The sequence below is a fragment of the Fistularia commersonii genome, chromosome 2, assembly GCF_037954325.1.
Source record: "Fistularia commersonii isolate RoL2024-O1a breed Wild chromosome 2, RoL_Fcom_v1.0, whole genome shotgun sequence".
NCBI lineage: Eukaryota > Metazoa > Chordata > Actinopteri > Syngnathiformes > Fistulariidae > Fistularia > Fistularia commersonii.
Genome location: NC_141285.1, coordinates 21,575,179 through 21,599,240, shown reverse-complemented (window position 1 = coordinate 21,599,240; position 24,062 = coordinate 21,575,179). Strand labels below are relative to the sequence as shown.

The following is a 24,062-nucleotide window of genomic DNA, read 5'->3' as shown; positions in this document are numbered from 1 at the left end:
ACTTATAGCGTTTGTTTTCATATGTTCCCTACATGGAACTTTGACATGATTGTTTTGGGGGAGCCAAACAAGTCTCGGAGTAAATCTCGCGATGCTTTATAGGACGGTCACGTGGTGCGGATGTCCTTCCACTATTACGACACAGAAACATGGCTGCGCTCTTGAGATCAGCCCGGCTACTGAAGCTTTCGCCTTCGGGCTTGCTTCACATCACCGGGTCAAAACGGTCCGGCCCGTCACTGAGTCGGCTGTACACCGGCGCCGTCGGAGGCCGGAAGAGCGGAGGTTCTTCACTGCAAATCCACCTCTCCACGGAAAACGCCTCCAGGTAACCGCCAAGCCTGCTAGCCGGCACAGCTGCCATCCACGCGTTAGCGTGAAGCGGGGATGTCATTGAGCCTCAATGACAGCCTCACGAAGCTGTGTGTTTATCCTTAAAACCATCACACACACGCGTATTAACAGTGACTCTTTACATCATTCGAAATATTTTATAGGTATGCGCCTACATCTGCGTGACGTGAAATAACGGAGGCCCGTGTTTTATGTAAAGTGATCAGAACCTGTGTAACAGCGGTTGACTTCATTACGGTCCTTTAGAGGTTAACGGGCGGCTTTAAATTTCACTGCTAATGTGACGTTTTGGCATCTTTGAATAACAAGATTGCTCCAAGAGGCGTGGTTATTTATTCCATCACGAATATTATGGAAAAGTCTTAACTTTAAAATGTAGCATCTATCACCAGCCTCAGCTAATGACACATATGAGTAATACATTTATTAACCTAAGTTAACCCATTTTCACACTTTTTTGCCCTGCAATTCTGCTGTAACAATTAAATGTCGTGGGATCAATAGCCTGTCTTATCTCTCTTCGTAGCGTATTTATTAATTCATGCATTCTTTATTTACTGCTTATCCTACACTGGGACTTGCAGGGGATGCTGGAGCGTATTGCAGCTGTCATTGGGTGAGAAGTGGGGTTCACCCTGGATGGGTCCCCAGTCAATCACAGGGCCACAGGGCATGCAAACGTCATAAAAAGGCCATCGGTGGTCCTTCATACTGTGAGACAGGACTGTTAACCTTTTCCCCTGCCCGATTCCCTGTCTCTCCATCCATTTGTCTTCCCCGGTCTCACCTGTCGTGATATTGTCCTCCTCAGATGTGTGTGGCCGTTCTCAGCGGGGTGTGTGCGCAGCTACGTCGCTGCCACGGAGCAGAGGGACGAGGCCAGCCTTGCGTTGCGGTCAAAGCAGGCGCAGCAGTTTGACTGGGCCCTGGCCAAGCTGGACAGCTCTGTTAGGAGGACCGGACGCGTCACCAAGACGCTGCTGCTCCGTATCTTCCATGACATCTGCAGGACGGGTAAGACCATCCCACGAGGAGAAGAGGAAGACCATATATTTGTGGAAAAAAATGTCAAGGTTGCAATAGCTAAGTATTGAGTGAAGTGTGTCCACTGTTTTTTTTTGTTTTTTTTTTGAAAACATCATGTTTTTCACTCCATCCCCACCCTGATCTCTGCAGGCTATCCCAGTGGTAACCAGGCTCTGCTGCTTCTGCGTAGTTGTGGGTCTTTGCTGCCGGAGGTCCCCTTGCAGGAGCGCAGTGAGCTAGCTCACCGCGTATGGGAGCGCTTGCAGGAGCTCGGTGAGAGAACCTCCACTGATGGATGGAAACATCACATGCACGCATTCTATCACAGGTATCACATGTAGACCTTTTGCGCGATCTCCCTCAGGTGCGCAGTACGATGTCAGCCATTACAACGCTCTGCTGAAGGTGTACCTGCAGAATGAGTTCAAGTTCTCACCCACGGAGTTCCTGGCCAAGATGGAAGCAGCCAAGGTCCAACCGAACAGAGTGAGTGCAGCAGCGATAGCAGATGGAAGATAACCGCGGTCGCTGAAGAAAAGCCAGATTGCCCTCAGTTGTGGATTACAACACGTCAGTTAGCCAGTAGCGCGCAGCGGGAGGCCCCTGAGCATCCATTGGATGGGGGCATCCTATCAGAGAAGAAAATGAGAAAGTAATTTTCAAATTTCAGGGGTGATCAATCAATTTTTGGAGGCTCACCGCTCTGTAGTGGCAGTTGTTAGCGTTTTATTCCTTTAACATGGCGTCCCCTTTCTGTCGTGAGAAAATGAACGATAATAATAAATGAGCGATAATAAGAACTGGAAAAGTATTTCTCACAGCTGATGCAAACCGTGAATAAGTTCAGGTGTTTGGTGAAAGGAGGCATCATTTGGGGAAATGAATACATTTGAATTATTTCACAATTATTTCACAGTGCACCCATGTTTATACATTCAAAATGTTTTCCTTTCTCATCATATTTCTCAGTATGGTAGGCCTTATGCTTGGGTCTTTGGGGCGTATGATCAAGACAGAATATCCCTTAAATTGTCCCACAGTGGGAAAACATCAATTCACATACAGCAGAAAGTGGATAGTGCAGTAGAGTCAGTTAATAATGCACAAGAAAAAGAAAAATAGAAAAAAACAAACAAGAAATAAAGAATATTAATATGTGCAAAAGTGTCAATTAGCGTCGTGTGGCAATGCTCACAGCAGCGACACCTATGGGTGAGAGAGTGAGCGAATGAATGAAAGAATAAATGAAAAAAGTCTATTGAAAGCAGAGTTGGGTGTTAAACAGCCAAACAGCAACGGGGAGGAAGCATCCGCAAAATTTGGTAGTAAAGAAAGCTAGAAATGGCCTGATCTTTTGCACAAAAAGAAAAATGAATAATCGGCTAAGGCCAGGAACCGCGTCAGATGGATGTGGAAATCGTCTGATGCAGCAGAAGTCCGTCAAGGTGCGGAATCCAGAGAATTTGAGGATTCCTCTGTATTCACAGGTCACCTACCAGAGACTGATTGCAGCCTACTGCCAAAATGGAGATATCGAGGGAGCCAGGTGAGTGGGCATTGTGACATCCAAAGGTCATATATGTCCAATTTCAAAACTTTAAACTATCTTTATATATACATGTTTTAGCAACTTTTTACCAAAGCTGTTTCAAGCATTGTTGGTTTTTAATTTTATTTATTTATTTATTTTTTTGGTCACCCCCCTGCGACCTGCCGTTTTCAGCACCATATTGGGTTTCATGAAGAACAAGGATCTCCCCATCACAGAGGCTGTTTTCACCTCTCTGGTGACAGGCCATGCCCGCGCCGGGTGAGCGACGACCCTCCTCTTTCCTTAGCTCGTCGTTCCCGAAACGCGAGCGTCTTCGTAACCGAGCGTTTCCCGTGCTTCCGAGCAGTGACATGGACAGTGCCAAGAACATTCTGTCCGTGATGCGCGGCGCCGGGATCGAACCGGGCCCCGACACGTACGTGTCGCTGCTCAGCGCCTACGCCGAGAGGGGAGACCTGGACAGCCTGAAGACGGTGCGTGTCTGTTTGGCACGTTTCTCGAAATGTTTACAGGTGCATTTTCATCAGATCGCCATGTGCCTGAAAATCCATTTCCCTCCGACAGACCCTGGAGGAGGCTGAGAAGGCGGACTGCAGCCTGATGGACAGAGACACCATGCAGGTGATCTTCGCCCTGGCCAAGGCCGGACACCAGCAGCACGTCCCTCAGATGATCGAGCGGCTGAGGCACGAGCGGGGTTATATTCCAGGTACACGAGCGCTCGCCAGCGTGAAACCCTACCGGACCAGAATTCGTCCCGATAGTATCTCCTGCAGTCTTTGTTTGCATCGTCAGACTCAAGAGGCGCCGTTGCTGCAGCAATTCTGGCATTCCGATTCAGAACAGCCGAAATAGAAACAGATGTTTTGCACATCTTCCCTCATCTTTATGCTCAAACCGCTCTATAGCTCGAGCTTCGGCTATACCGCCGGAGCAGAGATGAGAGCATCTCTGTGCGACCGGCTCCTCCGAGTCCCCTCTGCCGTTCCCCGTGCCGCCGGAGGAAGACACGCCCGGCTATCAGCCGAGAGCGGTGTTCTATTCTTGTCTATTTCCAGAGCAAATGTCAAGTGTATTGGCTAAAGAGTGCCGCTTCAATAATTCAGGTATCGGAACACAGAGGGCTATTTGCACGTCTTTCCGAGCCCCAAATAGGAGAAAGTCCACATTCTAATGCCCCCAGTGAGCGTCGCTGACATTTCCCTCAGGCCGGGGGAGCACAGGGTTTGTGAATTCCATGCACAGTTCACCGACGCCGTCTTAAGTTTGTGTTCGCCGCTCTCCCCCGCACCCCCGCAGATGCCATGAACCTTTGTCTGAGCCTCATGACGCAGGGCCAGGAGGACACCGCCTTCCTCATCCTCAAGACGTTCCCCACGATGCAGGCCGAAGAATTAAACGGCGACTCCTCCAACCTAGGCAACTTCTTCCTCAGACACTGCGTCAACATGAACACGGTACAGGAACGCAACCGCTTCGTAGCAAACGCAGCATCAGTCAGTTTCAAACCCCCAACTTCAGACTCCAGTATTTTCTTCCGCATTTAATTGAATTCAATCATAGACTTTATAGTTTTATTTGTATTTCTTATTCTCCCCCCGCCCCCTTTTTTTTTTTTTTTTCTTTCTTTTTTTTTTTTTTTTACTTTTCATAGAATTTCCTACTATTATTTATTATTGTTATGTTTCACTTGAAACTCTGGCACTACAATTTCCTTCGGGATAAATAAAGTTATTCTTATTCTTAGACCTTGTGCGGTTGCTAGCTAGGATAGAAAAATATATTTTGTGTGATATATTTTTTATTATTATTATTTTTTTTTATACATATCGCAGTCAATGGAAAAGATCACCCTGTACTGTAAAGAGCTCCAGGACCTGAACCTGCACACCTCCCCGCTCAGCTTCGCTCTGTCCTGCGCTCTGGAGTCCAAGAAAACGGGTACGGCGAGTCCGCCACCGTCGCCGTTTGTCCACGCCGGCGAATATCGCGTCCGCTGGAACGTGCATTTTCTTCAAAAAGATATGACTTTGCGTTTTTTCTGGCCCATTGCGAAACAGAATGATGGACCTCTGTGGCTGGAAAAATAACTAAATTTCGGTCGCCCTTTTTGTCCAGAATATATTTTCATTTCGAATAGTGCTCACCAAACAGTTTGCAAAAATCAGAATTTGCATTGTGATGATTTATTTTCTGTTGTCGTTATATTTAATAATAAAATATTATAACATTAAATGGATATTATAAATAATATTAATAAGTCAGTCTAATTAATAATACTTTTATTTTTGGTCATTGTAGGAATCATAACTTTTAGCCCATTTTAAGGCGTGATGTTTCCATAGCAACAGCAACACATCACCCACACTTTTTTTTTTTTGTTTCGCAGTCATGGCTTTGGAGCTGATGAAAATAATGAAGGAGCAAGACTTCCCTATAAGACCACACTACTTCTGGCCCCTCCTGACACAGCACGCGAAGGACAACAACATCACCGGTATGCGCACGTGCACACACACAAACATAAGCACGCTCGTGCACGCGCGCAACACGCATTTCTTTCCAGCGCGACCGCAAAAGAAGGAGCGGGGCCTCAACATTTAACGACAAAATATTCGAATTCCGTCGAATGTCTTGGGTTTGGTACACGTTCATGAAGGAGATGTTCGAACGTGCACGGGAGCGTGAAAAGCGAAACTGCAGCAGTGAAGGTTGTGCTGCAGTGGTTTGTGTGCCTCATCTGAGGATGGAGCTTTTCCCCCTTTTTTTTTTTTTTTTTTTTTGCTGTGCATGATATTAGGAGTTTATGAGCATGTTATTTTTGTGGCGTAGCGGGGATTATGACTTCCTCTGCGTTTTGCACCAGAAAGAGCTTTTAAAGGAGCGTTTCCCCTCAAATATTAATGCCCGGCTGTCCCAACTGGGAGAGATTTCACCGGACTGGGGCAGTCAAGGGCAGTGAGGTCTGATCCCTTCGTGAGAGTGTTTGAGCGAGAGGAGATGAGACAAACACACACACTCACACACCGGCCTCTCTGGAGAGCTCTATGAATAAGTCGCAAAGTTTTCGAAAAGGTCCCAACTTCCCATATCGGCCACTCTTGCCGGAGGAGCTCTGGACCAAAAAGACACTCTGACTTTCAGGAAGTGCGCTCAGACATGAATGTCACTTTTTTTTTTTTTCGTGCCTCTTTGTCCCCGCCGATTTCCACAAGCTTGTCACTTAAAGCCCCCGTCTCTTCTGCCCCCCCCCCCCCCCCCCGTGACATTTCTTGTGCCATCAGCTCGGTTTCGTTTGGCAAAAGCCGCGGGCTCAACAAACGGCGCACCTGAAGTGTTCATGTTGATTGTCTCGCCCAATCGCTCAGCTGCCGACGCATTCTCACGCTCAGGGTTTAAATTCTCTTCATTCGATTTCATCTAGTTTTGTTTGCTCCCACCTAAGCTGAAGACAGAATCTGGACTCGTCACAAGTTTTTGACACACATGCCCCCAAAAAAGGGGGACTTTTTCTCTGATTTTAACATTCTATTGTTTTACCTGTAAATTGAATTTTGGTCCTGATGGTTGGTCAGGTGACCTTTTTCTAGTGGAAGGGGCAGCTAAGGTTCCACGGCCGAAGCATCACTCCTACATGGGTTTCGGATCCTCTAAACTTCTTCGTCCACTTTTTTTCCACTTGTGTGTCAGCTGTGAATCAATGATTCCACAGAGCCTGGATTTGAATGTGAGAGTTTATTTTATTTTTTTTATTTTCAATTTTTATTTCAGCCTCCCCATTCTTGGAAACCTCGCTGAAATAGCTGCTGTTTGCGCTAAATGTCACTAAACTCTCTTCCGATGGGGGGGAAACAAACCGGGAAGCTGTCTTGACTCATGGAATTGCGCGAAGTAAATATTTAATGCAGTGGAGAAGGAACATGACATCAGATTCGCAATCTATAGACGAGAACAAGTTCGTCTCTAGATATCTCCACACACACACACCTCCACAGAAGACCTCCACACACGCAAACACATTGTCTTACTGAGAGCGAGAGGTGATGTTTGCCTTCCTTGAACCGATCCCATGTCCCGCGGTTGATCTTTCACGTTGCAACGGCGCCGCGCACTGCAGCTGAATACGTCATCGCCATATCCCCGCTCTCAGAGAGAATCCAATGTCGGGGAGGTTAACCGCTAACTGCTAGTCCCTGGGCTAATTGCTAGCATGGCGTCGCGCAATATGCTAAAGAGCAACCGACGAAGGGAACAGAGAGGAAGAAGACAACATGGCGTCGGTGTAACCACGTGCCGCAGTTGTCAATTTAATGGCCGTGTAGGCCGCCGCCGTCTTCGGCGCCGAAATCTGCGCTGCCCTCTAGTGGAGGCATTGCGCCACTACCATGGGGTACCAAAGCACGCATGGGAATGGGGTGGCAGTGACGTTTGACCACGTTTGTAGCGAAATATAGCTGTCTATGTACGTGACGTGGGTAGAAATCCGCCCTTAGTTTTGGTAGCTTTGCAGAAACTTTAAGATCTCAAATATTTGGGTTCGTCGAGGGGTTAGGAACTCGACCAGCGGAGTTGGTAAGACGTCCACCAATCAGAAAGTTCCAACTCCAGACAGTTTAATGGCCTAGCAGGTGCAGTTTGAGGGAATCTCTATCCTCCCTCGCTGCTGACGGAAGCCGTCAGCCCTCCCCGTCTTTGTCATTGATGAGCTTGGGGGGGGGGGGGGTTCTCAGTGACAGATAGCCGGCATTTGGAGGCTTGTCAGAATTCACAACTCCTTAGCGAGCGTTCCCTGTCAGACGTGTTCAGCGGCGGCTCAGCTTTTAAGTGCTTTATTTCTGCTGAGCTCCGGCTCTCTCTTTGGGGTTTTTTAGAGCGATTAATAAATGATGCACCTCCCCACCCACCCACGCCCCCCCCCCATCCCCTGTCAGCTAATTGACATCATTTGAGCTGGCAGGGAGTAGAGACTGGTTAGACCAGTGCGGCGGCATGGATTGACCCCCCCCCCAGCGCCATCCAGACAATACCGCGGTCCAGGCCAGCCGTCCTCAACCTTATTTAGTGCCACAGGATGTAAATGTAACCGCTGCTCTTTCTATCATGCACTTTAAATAGCTGTTAAACGATTAGCACGCCAGGATCCGCTCGTCATAACGCAGAATTAGCGGGAAACCTCGGTTCCGTCTAAGGGGCGATGGTAGGCGATGGCAGTCGGACTTGTGTTCCTCATGCTCCTCGATGTCGCTTTTGGTCTTTACGTTCACTTTTTTCTTTCAAAAAAAGTTCCCAATTTTTACTGCAGGCTGCCTGGTCTCTATGTGGATAATTTGAGGGTTTTGCAGCTTCATTAGGTAGCTATTAGCCACTCACCAGATATTTTGCAAAGCGTGTATATCACCTGCCATGATCAACCCGCCGTTTCTTAATTTCCTTTTAAATGCAGCCTTTTATTATTTTATTTTATTTTGCCGAGACCCCTCTGCTTGCCCTCCCTTTCTCTCCGGAGACATTTGCTGGCGTTGCCGATTCAAGTGCAGGGGTGAGGCACGGGTGGGAAATGGCAATTTTTTTTTTTTCATAAGTAAAACACCCGGAAGACTCGTGAAATAAAAACACGTCATTTTAAACCGTTTTATTCTCCTTTTGCTCCCCGATAGCAGACGCTCCGACCCGGCGTCGGGGACTTCCGGTCTTGGCCCCGGTGAGGGAACGGGCCGGCCGAGAGTTGCAACACGCACACAAACTGCCACTTAACTGCACCTTCTCGACGCCGCGCTACAACACAAGCGGCGTCCATTTAGTCACGGCGGCGCGCAGAGAGCGGAGGACGGAAGGAGGGGAAACGCAGAAACTTCTCCTCCGCTCACACACACTGGCTTGTTTCTGATGGTGTTAGCCTTAACCCTCATAAATGATGCAGCCTCCTCCCCTCCCCGCTCTCTCATGCTCTCATTGGCTGCGGGAGGTGTGTGTGTGTGTGTGTGTGTGTTTGTGTGTGTCAGTGGGGGTGGGGCAGTGCAGGTGATGTGACTGATGCAGAGTGACTTGATTTCATGTAAATGCAAGCGCTCTGAGGGAATTCACTTTGGATTACGCGCCCCACTGTGCACCGCGCATGAAATATTAAGCGCCGTGTCACTTTTTGTCCACAGGTGTCACTAGCGGGCAGAGAGGCCGGAGCCGCGGAATCGTCAGGGGCGGGGCTGGGGCGGCGGTGGGGGGGGGGGCACGCATTTTGATGAGGTGTGGATTTGGTGGGGTTTAGCAGAAGCATATGCTGGCCCGTACTTCCCACCTGCCGCCAGCTAGTCGGCGCACGTCAGTCCCGGCGATGCGCCGTGCTTTTATCGCTTGTGACACGGCGGTAGCGGGAGGAAGCGGTGTCTGCAGAGCAGTAGGGGGGAGGCGGGGGGGGGGGGGGGGGGGGGGGGGCATCTGTGGTCTCGGGTGTTTTTGGGGGCGGCGAGGGACGTTTTTGTTTTTACTTTAAAGGCTGTTACATCCGGTTGGCTTTACCTCCCGCCGCAGCCGAACACCCCCGACCCCGCACCGTGCAGAGGGGGGTTAAAACCGACCTTTTAAAGCATTCAGTCCAAACCTTTTCGCTCCTCTCCTGTTTTATATCTCCCACAATCAACCGTCTCGCACTCAAAAGCGAAAAAAACGAGATTCCCCGCGGTCAACTCCCCCTGAACTCCGGAGACGGAGATCACCGGGCCCGCGTGGGTGACGCGGCCCGAACCGGTCGCGCGGCTCCCACCTCCCCGGCGTCGCGAACACGGAGAGCCGGCGGGACAGACGGCGCCGGGCGGAGGAAGGAAAAGGAGAAGTGACAGGTACTCATGTCCAAGGACGGGAGGAGATGACAGCGACCGGTTCACTCCACTCCTCTCCGTTCTCTGCTCCCCCCGTCCTTGACAGCTAACCTGAAGACATGAAGCTGATGATGATATCTTGTGACCGCTGCAGTGCTTAACTCACTACTTCGATACTTCTGGCCCGGATTTATGTCCGCTGTTGTGCTGACCGACCTGGAGAGCATCCCCTCCGCCGCCGCCGCCACCACCCTCCTTCCGTCCCAAATATTTATTTAAGTTGCTCGGGCAGCAGAGGAAAAGGAGGGGATTAATCGGCAAAAGGAGGATTATCGAATGAAGAGGATTAAAGAACCCCGGAGGGGAAGGCGGACAAACGACCGCCGCATAATATCACACCAGTTTGTGTGTTTTCTTCTTGTTCCTCCTTTTCACCACAGCTTTCCACCAGTCCGCCGGCAGGGAAGTTTCGCTAAAGTCAACTCACATTCGGCAATTATATTTTCCCTTAAATTTCCCTTTGTCTGGAGGCTCTCCTCTCAAACCCCGGTGAACCGAGCGAGCGGTTCCCGCGTGGCCGAAGTCGTGTCGGGAGAAACGGGCCTGTAAGCGGGGGGAGGGACTCGGGGCTTGAAGAGTTAAGAGCTCCGGGGCTCAAGGAGTTGTTTTTTTAAAAAAAAGACGGTCCGACAAAGTTAAAGTGCCGCCGATCCTGAAAGCTCACACTCAAGAGCCGGAAGGCGGCATGACAAGGGGAGGACAACTTTACCCCCCCCCCCCCCTCCTCCCATCCGGCCTTCCATTCACTTGTTTCTTATCCGTCTGGCACGGGGAAAATTGATTATGGATTATTCAGCAGGAAAAAGTGGGTTCTCTCCCGGCCCTTTCATAAAAACGGGCCGGATGAAAGCGATTAGGGAGGCAAGAATGGACGGAGACTCCATTGAGAAGAAAGAGGAAGATCGCCCGTTTGCTTTTTCTTGAAAGCAGGCCGGATAGATAGTGAGAGGGGTTGATGAATGAGTGATATGGACGGAGGGGAAAGCTAGCTGGGCGGATGGATGGATAGATGGATGGATGGATGGATGGAGGGGGGGAAGTGGTTCAGGTAGCCCTACCTGGGGTAATGCAGGCGCAGGTTTTAATGGCATATAAAAGCCCGAGGCTCATCTTTAATTCAGCTAAAGAGAGTCTGCCAGGTGAACACACATCCCTGGAGGATTTAGACACACGTACACACACACACACACACACACACGTGCGTGTGTGTCCACAAACTTGAGCGGGAGCGTAAACACACCACATCTTAAGGTGTGTCAAGTCAAAGCACTTTGGCTAGTTTTCTGAAGGCTACGCGGGAGAACTCCATACAGTGGATTAAGCCCGATTTAGCGTATAGACGCATTGATATTTCTGTCACTGAAGCAAAAAGCAACACACACACCTACACACACACATGTGGATGTGCTCATGCACCAGCATGTGCATGAGCTTGCGGCGCCCTCCATCTTGGCGGGCCACGCTCCCAGACATATGCAAAGTGCCGCTGCGCTGCTTTCTGTATTTTTTTTTGCACAAAACACGCCAGACACTTGTGTGCACACTGAGAGTTTGAGTGGCTGTTCCATATGCATGTGACCCCCACATGCACACACACAAAAACCACCTCGACCCCGGGGCAGGACCTCGGGGCTCCGCTGGAGAGCAGGTTGACGCCGCCAGAGTCCACTTCAGGCCAATTGTGTGCGAGGTGGCGTCCATTAGCATTTTGCTCATGTAGCACGCGTGTGTTTGGAGGGTTCTTAGCCACTCTGACCCGAGGGCCAAGGGGAAGTGTGTGTGTGTGGGTGTGTGTGTGTGTGTGTGAGTGCATGCAAGACAGCTTTTTCTCCTTAGACCTATGTTTCCACCACAGCTACAGGCTTGAAAGTCAAAGTGCAAGAAAGATGAGGATTTAAAAAAAAAAAAAAAAAAAATTATTTATTCAGTTATTCGTTTTTTTGTTTTGGTCCAAACCGATGAGCCAACTGTCAGAGAAGTATATTAAGAAGTATTTCTAAAATACTTTTGATAACCCCTCCTCCCATTGATCCAGACATTTCAAATATGCAACTTTAATAAATAGTCTGTTTAAGCACCTTTGACCTAATGCCCATTTTCATGCTGCTGACTGTCAACTTGCATGTGCGTGTGTGCGTGCGTGCGTGCGTGCGTGCGTGCACATGACCTTACCCGCTCTGCGCGTGTTGCAGGTGTGGTGGAGGTGATGAAGGGCATGCAGGAGCTGGAGGTCACCCCCGATCTCGACACTTTGTCCAACTACATCCTTCCCGTCTTCCCCGACGTAGAAACGGCCCGGGCAACTCTCAAGGTAACATGAGTGTGTGGCGCGCGCGCGTGTGTGTGTGTTTCCTGTGTGTTAAAATTATTTATTCCCCCCCTGCCCAGGAGGCTGGCATCTCCCTGGAATCTGACGGTTTCATATCCTCGGAGCTTCGATCGGCGGCCATCAACAACCTGGCCGAACTTTACGCCCTACGTAAGTGTGTTTTACTGAAAGAGACACACACACACACACATACTCATGCTGAAGACAGCACTACTGCATCTTCAGCACTCATCATTATGAAAACTGCTGCTACGCCTGGGGGCTAATTGGCCTAGCGCTAAAATACACACACACACACACACTCACAGGCATTTGCCCACTTACTCGCCTGTGCTCATCAGGCCTTTTAAGAGATTAGTCTGTGTGAATATGTAAAGAGTGGCGGGGGGCTGGGGGGGGGGGGGGGGTGCGCCTCCAAGCGGCAGAGAAGCGGGATGGCGAGGCCCGTTCAATAATGGATGCCTCTTCCTGTTTTGTCTTTGGCCGCGTCTCCGTCTCAAAACATCCACCACTCATTTTCACATACGTCGCTCCGTGTCCTCTTTATGTAATTCAGTGCGCCCCGGTGGACGCCGGCCCCCACCCGCCCGCCCTTAACCCCTATGTGAGGACGCCTCACTGTTTTTTTTTTTTTAATCTCCTGTGTTTTCCAACACGATCCGGACCCCCAAAGACATTCCAGCTTGATGTTTTTGTCAGTTAATCTGGATTCTGCGTTCCCGAGGATTTCCAATGATATCAGCTAATAAGCCGCGTCTGTTTCTCTCTTTCTAGTGTCTGATCCCTCGAACCCTGCGGTCGACCTCGGCGTTTTCCGCAGCAGCCTCATCATGGGCTTTAGAAAGTGAGTTGATTTATCTCGCGCGTATGAACGCACGCACACACACACACACACACAGACACATGTTGTCACCCCCGTTGCCGGAGACGAGCATTTTGGCCGGGCATATGCTCAGCATGTGACATGTGCAACCGATCACACCATCTCCAGCGTGGGAGTGCGTGGGCAGCTGCAGGGAAAAACACCACCCAACCACACACACACACACACACACACACACACACACACACACACGTTTATACGCGGCCGCCTCATGCATATGGAGGCCATCATCCCTCAGCTCTTGCCCCAAAGCACCGTGGGAGATATGTAAATAAGCAGATGCCCACCGATGCCCCTCGTACCCAGACCGCTGTACTGGTCTCTGTGTCTCCTGCTTGCACTCTATAAACACACACACACACACACTCAGCCTCAGGACTAGACTGTGACTCCTGGGCTTCTGTTGACTGGACATTTATGAATATTTACAGTTTTTAATATTGCACACACACTCGCACACAGTGGCAGACCCCCCCCCCCCCCCCCCCCCCCCCACACACACACACACACACCCCCCGAGTGGAGCTGGAGGTGAGTGGAAGGGAAAAGTGCTGACCTGTCTGCGGGGACCAAAGTTCTTTCTCCCGCTTTAAAATGAAAAACGCTAAAGAGTGGAGTTTCTCCCCGGGCTCGCCTCCCAGGCAGAGGCTGAGGATGATTTCAGCGAGGAAATCACAGGAGAGCGTTTTTTTATTTCAAGAAATAATTTAAATGGATGGATGGAATTTTTTTTTTTTGTATTTAAAATAGAATTAGTTGAACTTAGTTTCATATCAAGGAATGCAGAGTTTATAGCTATTGCTAATTTTCAACTGTCATCCCTTGGATTTTTTTTACATGAACAAAATTTGAATAGTGAACCATACAAAACACTAGAACACAAACGCAATTATCACAATGCACCTCTAAATGAAAAACCTATCAAAACTACATTACACACAAAACCTGCGCTACATGGCAACGATAACGGAACGTGACCTCTTTTCGAACATGACTGAAAAGCAAAATGGTGACCCATTTTACTTCTGCATAGTATGTCTAAACCGGCTGGGCAGTGTCTTATGTTCAAAAAAAAAAAAAAAAAACATACAAATATATTTATACACAGTATGTGTGTGTGTGTGTGTGTGCGTGTGTGTATATATATATATATATATATATATCGCTCTGTGTGTGTGTGTGTGTGTGTGTATATACAGACATCTGCCTAGTCCGATTAAATCTAGATTTTCAAGTTGTTTCTTTTCTTTTGCTTAAAAGAATCCCTGAAAATCAATAAAGAATTGCCTAAAAATTTGCAAGAAAATTAAAGGAAAATACAAAATAATAGTAAAGATAAATAATTGTCGAGGGAGGGTACGTAAGAAATCAGAAAATTAAAAACAGTATCGTTCATGTCAAAAACATTGTCCTTGAAATGTGCTTTTCTCCAAATATGAAGGCACGGAGGAAAAAAGTGCACATTGTTGGAACTTTAGTTTGCGGAGTTCCTCTTCCTCTGCTGCTCTGCTCGCAGTGCATTAACACACACGCAGACATGCACCTACACACACTTATTTTGACCCTTAGGTTCCCTGACAGGCTCATAATTGGTCTTGTCACATGGGAGGTGCACGTGCGCGCGTGCGCAGCATGGTGTCACCGCGAGTCGGGGACCTGCCCCTGTCAAATACAAGGTCAAGGGATAATTTAATCATTAAAGACCTCTTCTTCCTCCCCTTCTGTCTCCGTCTCCTCTCCACCGACTCGCTGACAGCACCGCAAGTGTCACACTTTGTCATCATTTAGGCTGTATGTGTGCGTGTGTGTGTGTGTGTGTGCATGCGCGGGAGTTTGTGCGCCAGTACTTGTCTTTTGTGGTTTCCCGGGCTTTTGTGCTGCTGTCTCGCCTCCCTTGTACTGCGGGATTGAAAGTGTCAGACTCTCGTCTCGCCAGGGGTGCATCGTACGACGCGGCCGCTTGCGTCGCCATGGTAACACAGCGGCGTTCGGTGCGACGGGCCGCACGCGCGAGCCTCAATGTGCTGCCCGGTGGGGGAAAAAAAAAAAAAAAAAAAAAAATCAGCAGCAGACCTCAAACGTTGATGTTTTATCGATTACAGAATTCAAAATATGCTGAGAAAGTGCAACTGCTGAGGGAAAAAAATACCAATAATGTTAAATTTGGAGAGGAAAAGAAAAATTCAATGATTTCTCACATAAAAGCAGCAGAAAGATATATTAATCAACCGTGATGGTGTGCGTTTTTTTTTTTTTTTTGTTTGTTTTTAACGACTTTTCCATTATGAACACATCTTTTTGTATTTTGTGATCCTAAAAAGTGAATGGCGGCCTCACTTTTAAGCACGCCGCACATTAACCTCCGACCGAGCTGCCGCCCCCTTGACCCCGTTGCCCCCCTCGATCCGCCGCATCGAGCGAGCGTTCATGCCTTGTCCTCTACTGCCCCCTGCAGGTCCGCCGACGTGGAGAGCATGGTGAAGGTGAGTGCTGCACGTCTGTGTGTGTGTGTGTGGAGGTGGGCGAAGAACAATTTGGCAATGGTCGTCGAGGAGAAACAAATATATAAATCCGGGGCTTTTCCGAATGTAGATAAATGATTATTGTTGTTAAGGTAAATGCATTTTGTTGCATTTGCTCCTCTGCTAGATGAAGCCATGTTGGATCCCCGCAGTGGAATTGCTGCGTCTGTTAGAGTTGTTAGGGTTGCAATAGACATATTTTATTTTTCTATTTAAAAAAATTTTTTTTTTTGTTATGGAAGACAATATATAATTAATCAACAATAAGGCACTTATAACATGTTATTTTTTTTCTTGTCTGTTTTTAATGTGTGTTTATGTTTGCCTTATTTTATGTTTTATTATTATTTATAGTTTTTAAGTATTCCATTAAGTTTTGCCCAAAAATTACAGGCTTGTTTGGATTTATCAACTGATGATATTCGCACACGCGGCGACCTCTAACACACACCTCTCGTATTCTATGTCCTCCAGATAACGGATCTCCTGTATAAAGACGAGCGTTACAGCAGGGAGAACAGTAAACCTGCCGGTAGGACCTTTTTTAACTCACAATGTTGGATTGGTCTGTGTGTGTGTGTGTGTGTGTGTGTGTGTGTGTGTGTGTGTGTGTGTGTGTGTGTCTCTTTGTGAATGTGTGTGCGTAGCTACTTACCAACCTGTTCATCTATCATTTGTATTATACTAGTGTTCCGACACACAAGTTGAAATTGCTTTCTGTGTGTGTGTGTGTGTGTGTGTGTGTGTGTAGGTGTGTTTATGTGTTCGACCGCTGTCTCGATTGCGTTACACCACTGAGTGTTTCACTTCTTGACATGAAGCCTGTATATGTTTCTGTCCCTGCTTGCACGTGTGTGTGTGCGTGTGTTTGTTTGTGAAGGGTGTGTGTGTGAGTTGACCTGCTCTCTCCCCGTCTGGAAACAGAGCTGACGCAGCGCTGAGTTGTTAGTGTTGAGACTGTGTGTGTGTGTGTGTGTGTGTGTGTGTGTGTGTGTGTGTGTGTGTGTGTCTGTGTGTGTGTGTGTGTGTGTTTGTTTGTGTGCCGCTGTCAGGCAGTGTGTAAAAGCCGTGTAATGTCTCGGCTAAGACATTGTGTGTTTGTGAAGCGTTAATGTCGCTCCGTGTCAGTGTGTGTGTCAGGGAGAGTCCCCAGTGCTGAAACTGGTGTGTGTGTGTATGTGTGTGTGCGTGTGTGCTGGTGGGAGCGATGGAGACTGTTATCCATGCCACATCCCGTTAGACGACATCTGCGAGTAAGTGTGTGTGTGTGTGTGTGTGAGTGGGAAGTTGGGGGAGGCTGTCAGTACCAGCCGTCACACACTCCCTCACACCCCGGCCTCGAAGCAGCTTCCGTCAGCACAACGCAGACACACACTTTGCGGAGGTTACAGAAAAAAAAATGTATAAATGCACAAATGGATGCTCTGACTGACATGGTGGCAAATGAAATTTATTCCCCAGCCAACCCTCACTCTGTGTGTGTGTCTGTGTGTGTGTGTGTGTGTGTGTGTGTCATCCCCATCCAGACACGGTATCCTTCTTCTTGTACAATCTGATCGACAGCATGCCAGAGAAGGAGGTTCAGGCTCAGGAGGACAAACTTCGGAACTACTTTAGCCAGCTACGCACCCAGGTACACACACACACACACACACACACACACACACACACACACACACACACTCACATACACTTGATGTCCATTCCTCTGGCAAGCCCACGCCAATGCCAGTCCATAATCTGATTACTCACCGCCCCACCCCGGCGTTCCATTTCTGGGGAAATTCTTCAGACAGACATGTTACCCATGATTAATCCTGGCTTCACACGCCTGGGGTCAAAGGTCACAGCCCAAGTGAGACGTAAACGTCTACATGTGGGAAGTTGAGAACCATTGAGTATAATTTATAATCGTTATAATATTACGTTATTGTCAATTACGAATCTTTTGTCTTCTTTTTTACTTAGAACATAACCATCTCTGGAAACATCTACAGAGGCATCAAGAACCTGCTGGAGTCGTGCCACGTCCCGGAGCTCATCAAGGTACGGCCGGAGTCCAGCTTCTTCCGCCCCGACCCGGCATGCAAGACACATTAGATGTCAAATCTGTGTGTGTGTGTGTGTGTGTGTGTGTCTTGCCAGGATGTCATTGCTTTAGTGGACTCCAAACAGGGGTTGTCCATCGCCGCGGTGTCAGACGGTCCCCTAGCAGCGGTAAGTGAAGTTTTCTTTTCAATGTTCGGCTGCAGGTACATCAACACACTAAGGGTTTATCCACACCAACAACTTTTTTTCTTTTGTTTATTTATTCTAGACAAATGGTTCAATCTCGCAGCACAGTCACCCGTTGTGCACTGGAGATGATGCTGTACAGTTTTTATGTGCATTTTTCCCAACAATTTGACCACTTTCCCTTACCCTTAAACATCTCCTCTATTTCTACCGACCACAACTCGCCCCTCGTTTTTTCGGTTTGTCAGGGAGGTGAGGGCAGGATTCTGGCCCTGGAGAAGAAGCTGGCCGAACTGAAAGCCGAGAATAAACCGTTCAGCTCCACCCTCAAGCAGATCATCCAGGCCCTCTCTGTGGAGGAGGCGAGTTCCCGCTCCTGTCCGATAACCTCTGTGAATATTCAAATTTGCGTAAAAAAAACGCGATGATAAAATGTGAAAGTCGCTGTCCGATCAGAATCTGGAGCGGGCCCTGGAGTTGAAGCGGCAGCACGAGAACGATCTGACGGCCGGCGTCTACGCCATCCTCATCAACCTGTGCTGTCGCCACGACAACGTGGAGGAGGCGCTCAACCTGAAGAGAGAGATGTGAGTGTGGCGCCCGACGCCGGAATATTGTACCCGCCGCGACGCGCCATTAAAGTTTAACTTGAGTGGTATTAGGGGAGACGCTAATGCGGAGTCCGGCCGCCCTGTCAACTGGCTAAAACACACGAAACGCTCGGCGCTTCATCCCGCGTTTCCGCGCTCGCACTCATGGCGCGACCCCGCGTCGGGCCTGCAGAAGTTCCTCCGGATGAGTCACGTCACTTTGAGCGGAATACATTAATCCCCAAACGCGTCTCTCGCTCCGCAGGAGCCGGAAGGACTCGTCGGTCGTCCTGGACGCCAGCAAATACCTCATCCTGGTCAAGGCCCTCGTCAAGAATGGCATGGTGGAGGGTAAGTCCTCCTCGAGCCTCCATGTCACATTGCTTTGTTCATCTGCAAATGACGTCGGTGACGTCAAACCTCCCTCCGGAACCCATGACGACCGCAGAGCGTAAGGGCCGAAGCCTCCGTGCCACCAAAACCCCTGCAAGCATATTCACCATTAGAAGTTAGCGTAACGAAACAGCTACTTTCCGTTTTCTTGTTACCAAAATGTCCACATGGAGACTCCTCAGAACCCCCTCCCTGCCAAAAAAAAGGACGCGCTTGCCCTTAAGGCTCCGTCAAGAAGACACTCACAATGCCGTTATTATTTCTCCAACTTGTTGATGCTCATTTTCTTATCGATTAACCGACTAATCCCGTCAGCTTTGAGTCCCTCTGAACCCCCCACTCCCACCACTCACAGTAAGCTGGATCGCCACAGATCGGGCTTGAACTGAAAGGACTTGCAAATGTGTGTGTGTGTGTGTGTACTTGCGCGCCAGTTCTTGTCACAATCCATCTTTTCTCCCTCCCTCAAGCCACATTAGCCGGCCATTTTCGGAATGCTACGGTGGGTTTCCCTCAGCCCATCGAAGACCCAATTACCATCAGCTGCTTTTTGCATACAGTGACAGCCAAAATGTTTCCCTTGTCTGTCCGTGCCGCTCCTCTCCTCCCCTCGTCTCTCTCTTCCCTTGCCCGCCGTCTTTTCCTGCATCTCTCTATCTGACCCCCTCTCTCTCTCACCGCCGGTCTTGTCTGGAAGCGTGTCATTCTCCCTCACACACACACACACACACACACACACACACACGTCCCGCATCAGTGAGAAATGAGAGACGGGGGGGAAAATTACAGGACTGTGTGTAGTTTTCCAGAATTATTGAAATCTGCCTTGATGCTAATGGCGGATCATGTCCGCCGAAGTGCTCGGGCATCGCGCACACACACACACACACACACACACACAGACACATGCGCACACTCGGACACACATTTGCATGTGAATTCAAGCAAAAGGCATTTGTTGGGCACGGCAGTCGGTGCGCCCGTCTGTGTACGTTAGATTGTGTATAGGCCGCGCTAACGCATTTGCCATTAGCCGGAGTGTGCATTTGGGGTGGCGGGGGAGGTGGGGGTGCGCTTGTCATCCACATTAGCACACATGGCTAACCTTGATGTTAGCCTTTCTCCACCCAGACGCCGGTCAGCCCGGCTCCCGGCGCCCACCAGGCCCAGCTGAAGCTCATATCTCCTGGCACCCCGCTTTATTTTCATCCCTTTCTAATGGCTTTGTTCCCCCCCCCCCCTCCGATCCCGCTCTTTTGCAACAAAGCCTTCCAAAAACCCGCCACGCCAACGTCTCAGTCCTTCTCTCCTTCCACCTCTCCTCGTGTGATCCTTCACAGCGTCTCCCCCCCCCTCCGTCCGACTGACCCCCTGTTTATGATCTCCAAAGGGACGCGTCCAAGCACCCTTGTATTTCACAAACACGCCGGCTGGCTCGTGCATCCGCGAGGGCAGAGTTGTCGTTTTTTTTTTTTTTTTTTTTACAAATCGGCTCATTTGAGTTGGGTTCGTTTCGAATGCGCAAATAAAATCACCCCGAATCCGGCCCCCAACTAAAAACCCCTCATTTTGAGTATCCTCTCTTTCCCCAAAACTTCTCAGGTCTCAGTCAAAGTTACAAAAGTTTATAATAGTGTTCACAACCCATTCAACTATCCCTGCTTCCCCCAGGAGGTTGAACACCCCCTTTACTCCCTCCTCTGCCTCCCTCCATTTTTTTTAAATACACCCCTCCTATCGCCCAGCATCTCTATGACCTCCATCCGTCCATCCTTCCACTTTTGGTAAACACAACTTGTTCCGGCCTCAGGTCTCCGACTTGCCTTAGGTGCCTGGTGTGTGTGTCTGTGCGTGCGTGCGTGTGTGTGTGTGTGTGTGTGTGTGTGTGTGTGTGTGTTTCATAAGAAACATCACATGCAGTCAAGTCATGGAGCATTAGATGAACCATTGGGCGTGTGATGTTTGTTTACCTGGTCTGTCTGCCTCTCCATCTCTTGGTGTGTGTGTGTGTGTGTGTGTGTGTGTGTGTGTGTGTGTGTCTGCTTTGGCTCGCTTTGCTGGCCACGATGCTCGGCTGAGCTAATGGATATGCATACTGGCAAAACGGCTGGATGGAGGGAGAGCGGGGGGTGGGGGTTTGGACGGTGGACGGAGCAATGCTAGCCGGCGCAGCTCCATTTGGGCGGATCATCTCCGAGCCATTGGTCTCAGTGATTAGCGGGTCTGTCAGGGGGTGATGGAGAGGTATGGATAGAAGAAGGGAGGGAGGAAGACATGGAGAGAGACACAGAGTCAGAGAGCGGGAATAAATCGCATCCGAGCTGATGAACAGACCGTTCACGCTCAACAACAGGTCGTTTCATTAGTTTTTTGTTTTTATTTTCCCAGGTCGCCATTGTTTCCTCCGCGTGTTTCCGGCCACTCCTTCAATCAGGTTTTTTCATGAACCTACCCGACTCCCTATTATTGTTCTTATTCTGCAACCAAAACTGTGGCGGTGGTCGCCGTTACCTCAATTCCTTTTTTTTTTTTTTAAAGCCCTGCAAAGGCAATCTCAGCTGCGCTTTGTGAAAATCTGACTCGTTACCGTTCACCGGGCCTTGGCGACGTGCTTATTAGCTAAGGTCAAGGCCGTGTCGGCCACAGACACGTCTGATGCCATGATTGTGGAATTCATCTGCAACTGAAGAGCGATATCACGCACATGTTAGGCAGATTGGTATTTCATTTTCCGAAGGTCAGCTTCAATGCCGTGTCCTAAACACTGTGACGCCGGGAGTATCAGCTCTGCCTGTCCCCCAAAAAACACCCATGAGAGGGGCGCGTTCATTGGCTCTTTGGCTCATTACGATCGCATCAACTTTACGAGTTTGAAACATCGGGCAGTCAGATTTTTTTGCTCGATGATACAAGCCGAGATCCGAGTTAGGAGCATACGGGATGAGCGTTTGACACCGAAGTGGGCGTCGCTAATGGAAAAACATGAGTGAGGTGTGACGACTATGGGGACTTGGTGCAGCGGACTACAGCGTCAACAGATGAGTCGTCTGAAGAGTTGGTTTTAAAAAAGAAGATTGGCTTCACTCCATCCGTAAATGTTTAGCCCTAAAGTGTGCAAGTTACATTTAATAACACATTGTAGCATTAAGTGTGCAGCCATTATGTGAAGGATAGAGCACCAAATAAAAAACTCCCCTGACCTCCTCCGCTACCGCAGTTACATACACTTACTTCATTTCTTTACATTCTCTTTTACTACGTATTATTATGTTTATACATTTTTTGTTTTTAACGAAGTCAATTTTTCTTACGTAACAAAACTGGAAGGCTGGAACTGATTTCAAGCACTTGAATCATTTCACGAAACTTATAAATCAAGGTAAAGTAGCCCATCACTCAGGACAGAGTTTATGGCACTCACTTAGCTGTCTTTGCAAAGTTTGTCGTGGTTTTTTTTTTTGTTTTGTTTTTTTTTCCTTGTTTTTTTACTCGCAAATACAATCTGTATTATTTGCATAACATTTCTGATTATTAATCAGAAACCCCTGACTGGTCGTGTCCCGGTCAGATGGTGAAATGGTGTGCTCAACAGAGCATGAGCGTGCAATCGGGAATAATTATTTAGTTGTATTCTTTTTTTTAGAATATGAATGTCATTTGAAATTTGAGATGATATTCTCAATTTTTTTGATGATATTGCACAAATATTAAGATGATTTAATTTCCCCCCGGGTATTCATAAGTCATCTCTCCATCCATCCATCCATCAGTCTTGGATTGTCCACACTTTATATCCTGAGTTATTTAAAATCTTTTTTTTTTTTTTTGTCATTGACTTTTTTGTACATTTTTTTTTCTTACAATCTTATTGTTTCTCGCCTATTAGTGGTGAAGTGAAGTACTCGCAGTTGTAGTAAGCGTACACAGACGCCGGAGCCTTCTGAATGTCCAGTGCTTTGACATCATGGCCGACTAACCTTTTCTATTTTCCCCACTTTAGCTCGCCGCTCATCCTGCCAACTAAACAAACTTACACCTCTGACATACTCCATCCTCCTCTCTTTTTACCCCAACCAAACATTCGGCTTCGTCTCCAACGTTGCCAGCCCCCCCCCCCCCCCCAAACTCTCTAGCCCTTCCCTCCTCTTATTTTCTCCCGTCCCATTAAATCCATGACAGCCTTTGGTTGCCATCACCATAACAACTGGCACAGAGAGGTGGAGAGATGGAGCGACAGACTGAAATTAGAATGCCAAAGCACTCACCAGTGGCCCTGTCCTTCAGCCGTGTGTGTGTGTGTGTGTGTGTGTGTGTGTATGTGTGTGTAAGAGAGCAGCCCTCTTGTTTGAGGGTGCTGTTTTAAAAAAAAAAAAAAAAAACATAAACAAAAAAACAGTTCCACAGAAGTCATTATACCCGTATTTGCTCGCAGCAACTTTTACGCGCTTTGCGTGCCTACTTTGTCCGCGTCTCTCTCAACTCACAGGAAGTTTTTAAGCCGAATCCTCGCCATCAACGTCGGCTGCATTATTCAGCCCCCCCCCCCCCCGATTATGTGGTATAGATTAGTATCCGTGGTGGAGAGCGGCTGTATCGCTGTCAACCCATTAGCAGCTGCCTAAATAGGCAGTAAATGCATCTTAATTATCTTACCGTGATAATACACACTGTTCGCCATTTAGCCCCTAGTCTTGGCCAGATGGGCATGTGGCCCGTTAAAAAGCCCTCCATTACCGGCTGGACTCGACCAAACCGATCCACCCCCTCGGCCCGCTTTCCCCGGGGTCTCGCCGGCGCCCCCCCCTCCCCCCCGTCGCCACATACCTATAATTTATCCCCACCAAGTGCCTTCCACATGGCCGAGGCAAAAAGCCGGCCTTCATTGTAGGGGTCCGGTAATTGTAGTCTCGTTTAGAAAACCGCAAGTAGCAATTAGCGCAGAGTTGGCATTATACAGGGTAGGATTTGCATCCCCGCTGGGCGCAAAATGCTGTTTTAATATGGGTTTGTTTTCCCCACATGGAATTAGCTAAAGGGGCCTTTTATCGCGTTCGCACACCCGGCTCTTCGCTCCGCCGAGCTCTTTTCCGCACCCTCTCCTTGTCCTGTTTCCCCCCGTTTCCTATTCCGCTTTCTTTGGTTCGCCCCCGCAGAGGCCGTGGACGTCCTGAAGGAGATGCGCGAGAAGGAGGTGGCGATGAGCGACACCAGCGTCACCATGCTCTTCCACATACTCAACGCCATGGTGTCCAAGGGCGGCGCCCCCGTGATACGCCGCCTGCAGGAGACCATCTTCACCCTCG

The 24,062-nt window shown here is 48.8% G+C and overlaps 1 protein-coding gene across 1 annotated transcript in view; it reads left to right on the top strand.

The window, feature by feature from the left end:
* The first annotated feature begins 143 nt into the window (after positions 1–143).
* lrpprc (leucine-rich pentatricopeptide repeat containing) overlaps positions 144–24,062 on the top strand; it is a 55,250-nt gene continuing 31,331 nt past the window's right edge. Inside the window, exons 1-23 of the mRNA XM_086172719.1 lie at positions 144–328; positions 1,166–1,368; positions 1,531–1,653; positions 1,745–1,866; positions 2,868–2,926; positions 3,104–3,190; positions 3,279–3,405; positions 3,497–3,641; positions 4,232–4,389; positions 4,768–4,873; positions 5,322–5,429; positions 12,000–12,118; positions 12,196–12,286; positions 12,911–12,980; positions 15,475–15,502; positions 16,016–16,073; positions 17,068–17,174; positions 17,510–17,587; positions 17,687–17,758; positions 18,025–18,138; positions 18,233–18,363; positions 18,632–18,717; positions 23,913–24,062. The exon at positions 23,913–24,062 is cut by the window's right edge and continues 58 nt beyond it. Of these exons, the coding sequence (XP_086028845.1) occupies positions 150–328; positions 1,166–1,368; positions 1,531–1,653; positions 1,745–1,866; positions 2,868–2,926; positions 3,104–3,190; positions 3,279–3,405; positions 3,497–3,641; positions 4,232–4,389; positions 4,768–4,873; positions 5,322–5,429; positions 12,000–12,118; positions 12,196–12,286; positions 12,911–12,980; positions 15,475–15,502; positions 16,016–16,073; positions 17,068–17,174; positions 17,510–17,587; positions 17,687–17,758; positions 18,025–18,138; positions 18,233–18,363; positions 18,632–18,717; positions 23,913–24,062 (2,521 nt within the window). The 5' untranslated portion in view covers positions 144–149. The remainder of the gene's footprint in view (positions 329–1,165; positions 1,369–1,530; positions 1,654–1,744; positions 1,867–2,867; positions 2,927–3,103; positions 3,191–3,278; positions 3,406–3,496; positions 3,642–4,231; positions 4,390–4,767; positions 4,874–5,321; positions 5,430–11,999; positions 12,119–12,195; positions 12,287–12,910; positions 12,981–15,474; positions 15,503–16,015; positions 16,074–17,067; positions 17,175–17,509; positions 17,588–17,686; positions 17,759–18,024; positions 18,139–18,232; positions 18,364–18,631; positions 18,718–23,912) is intronic.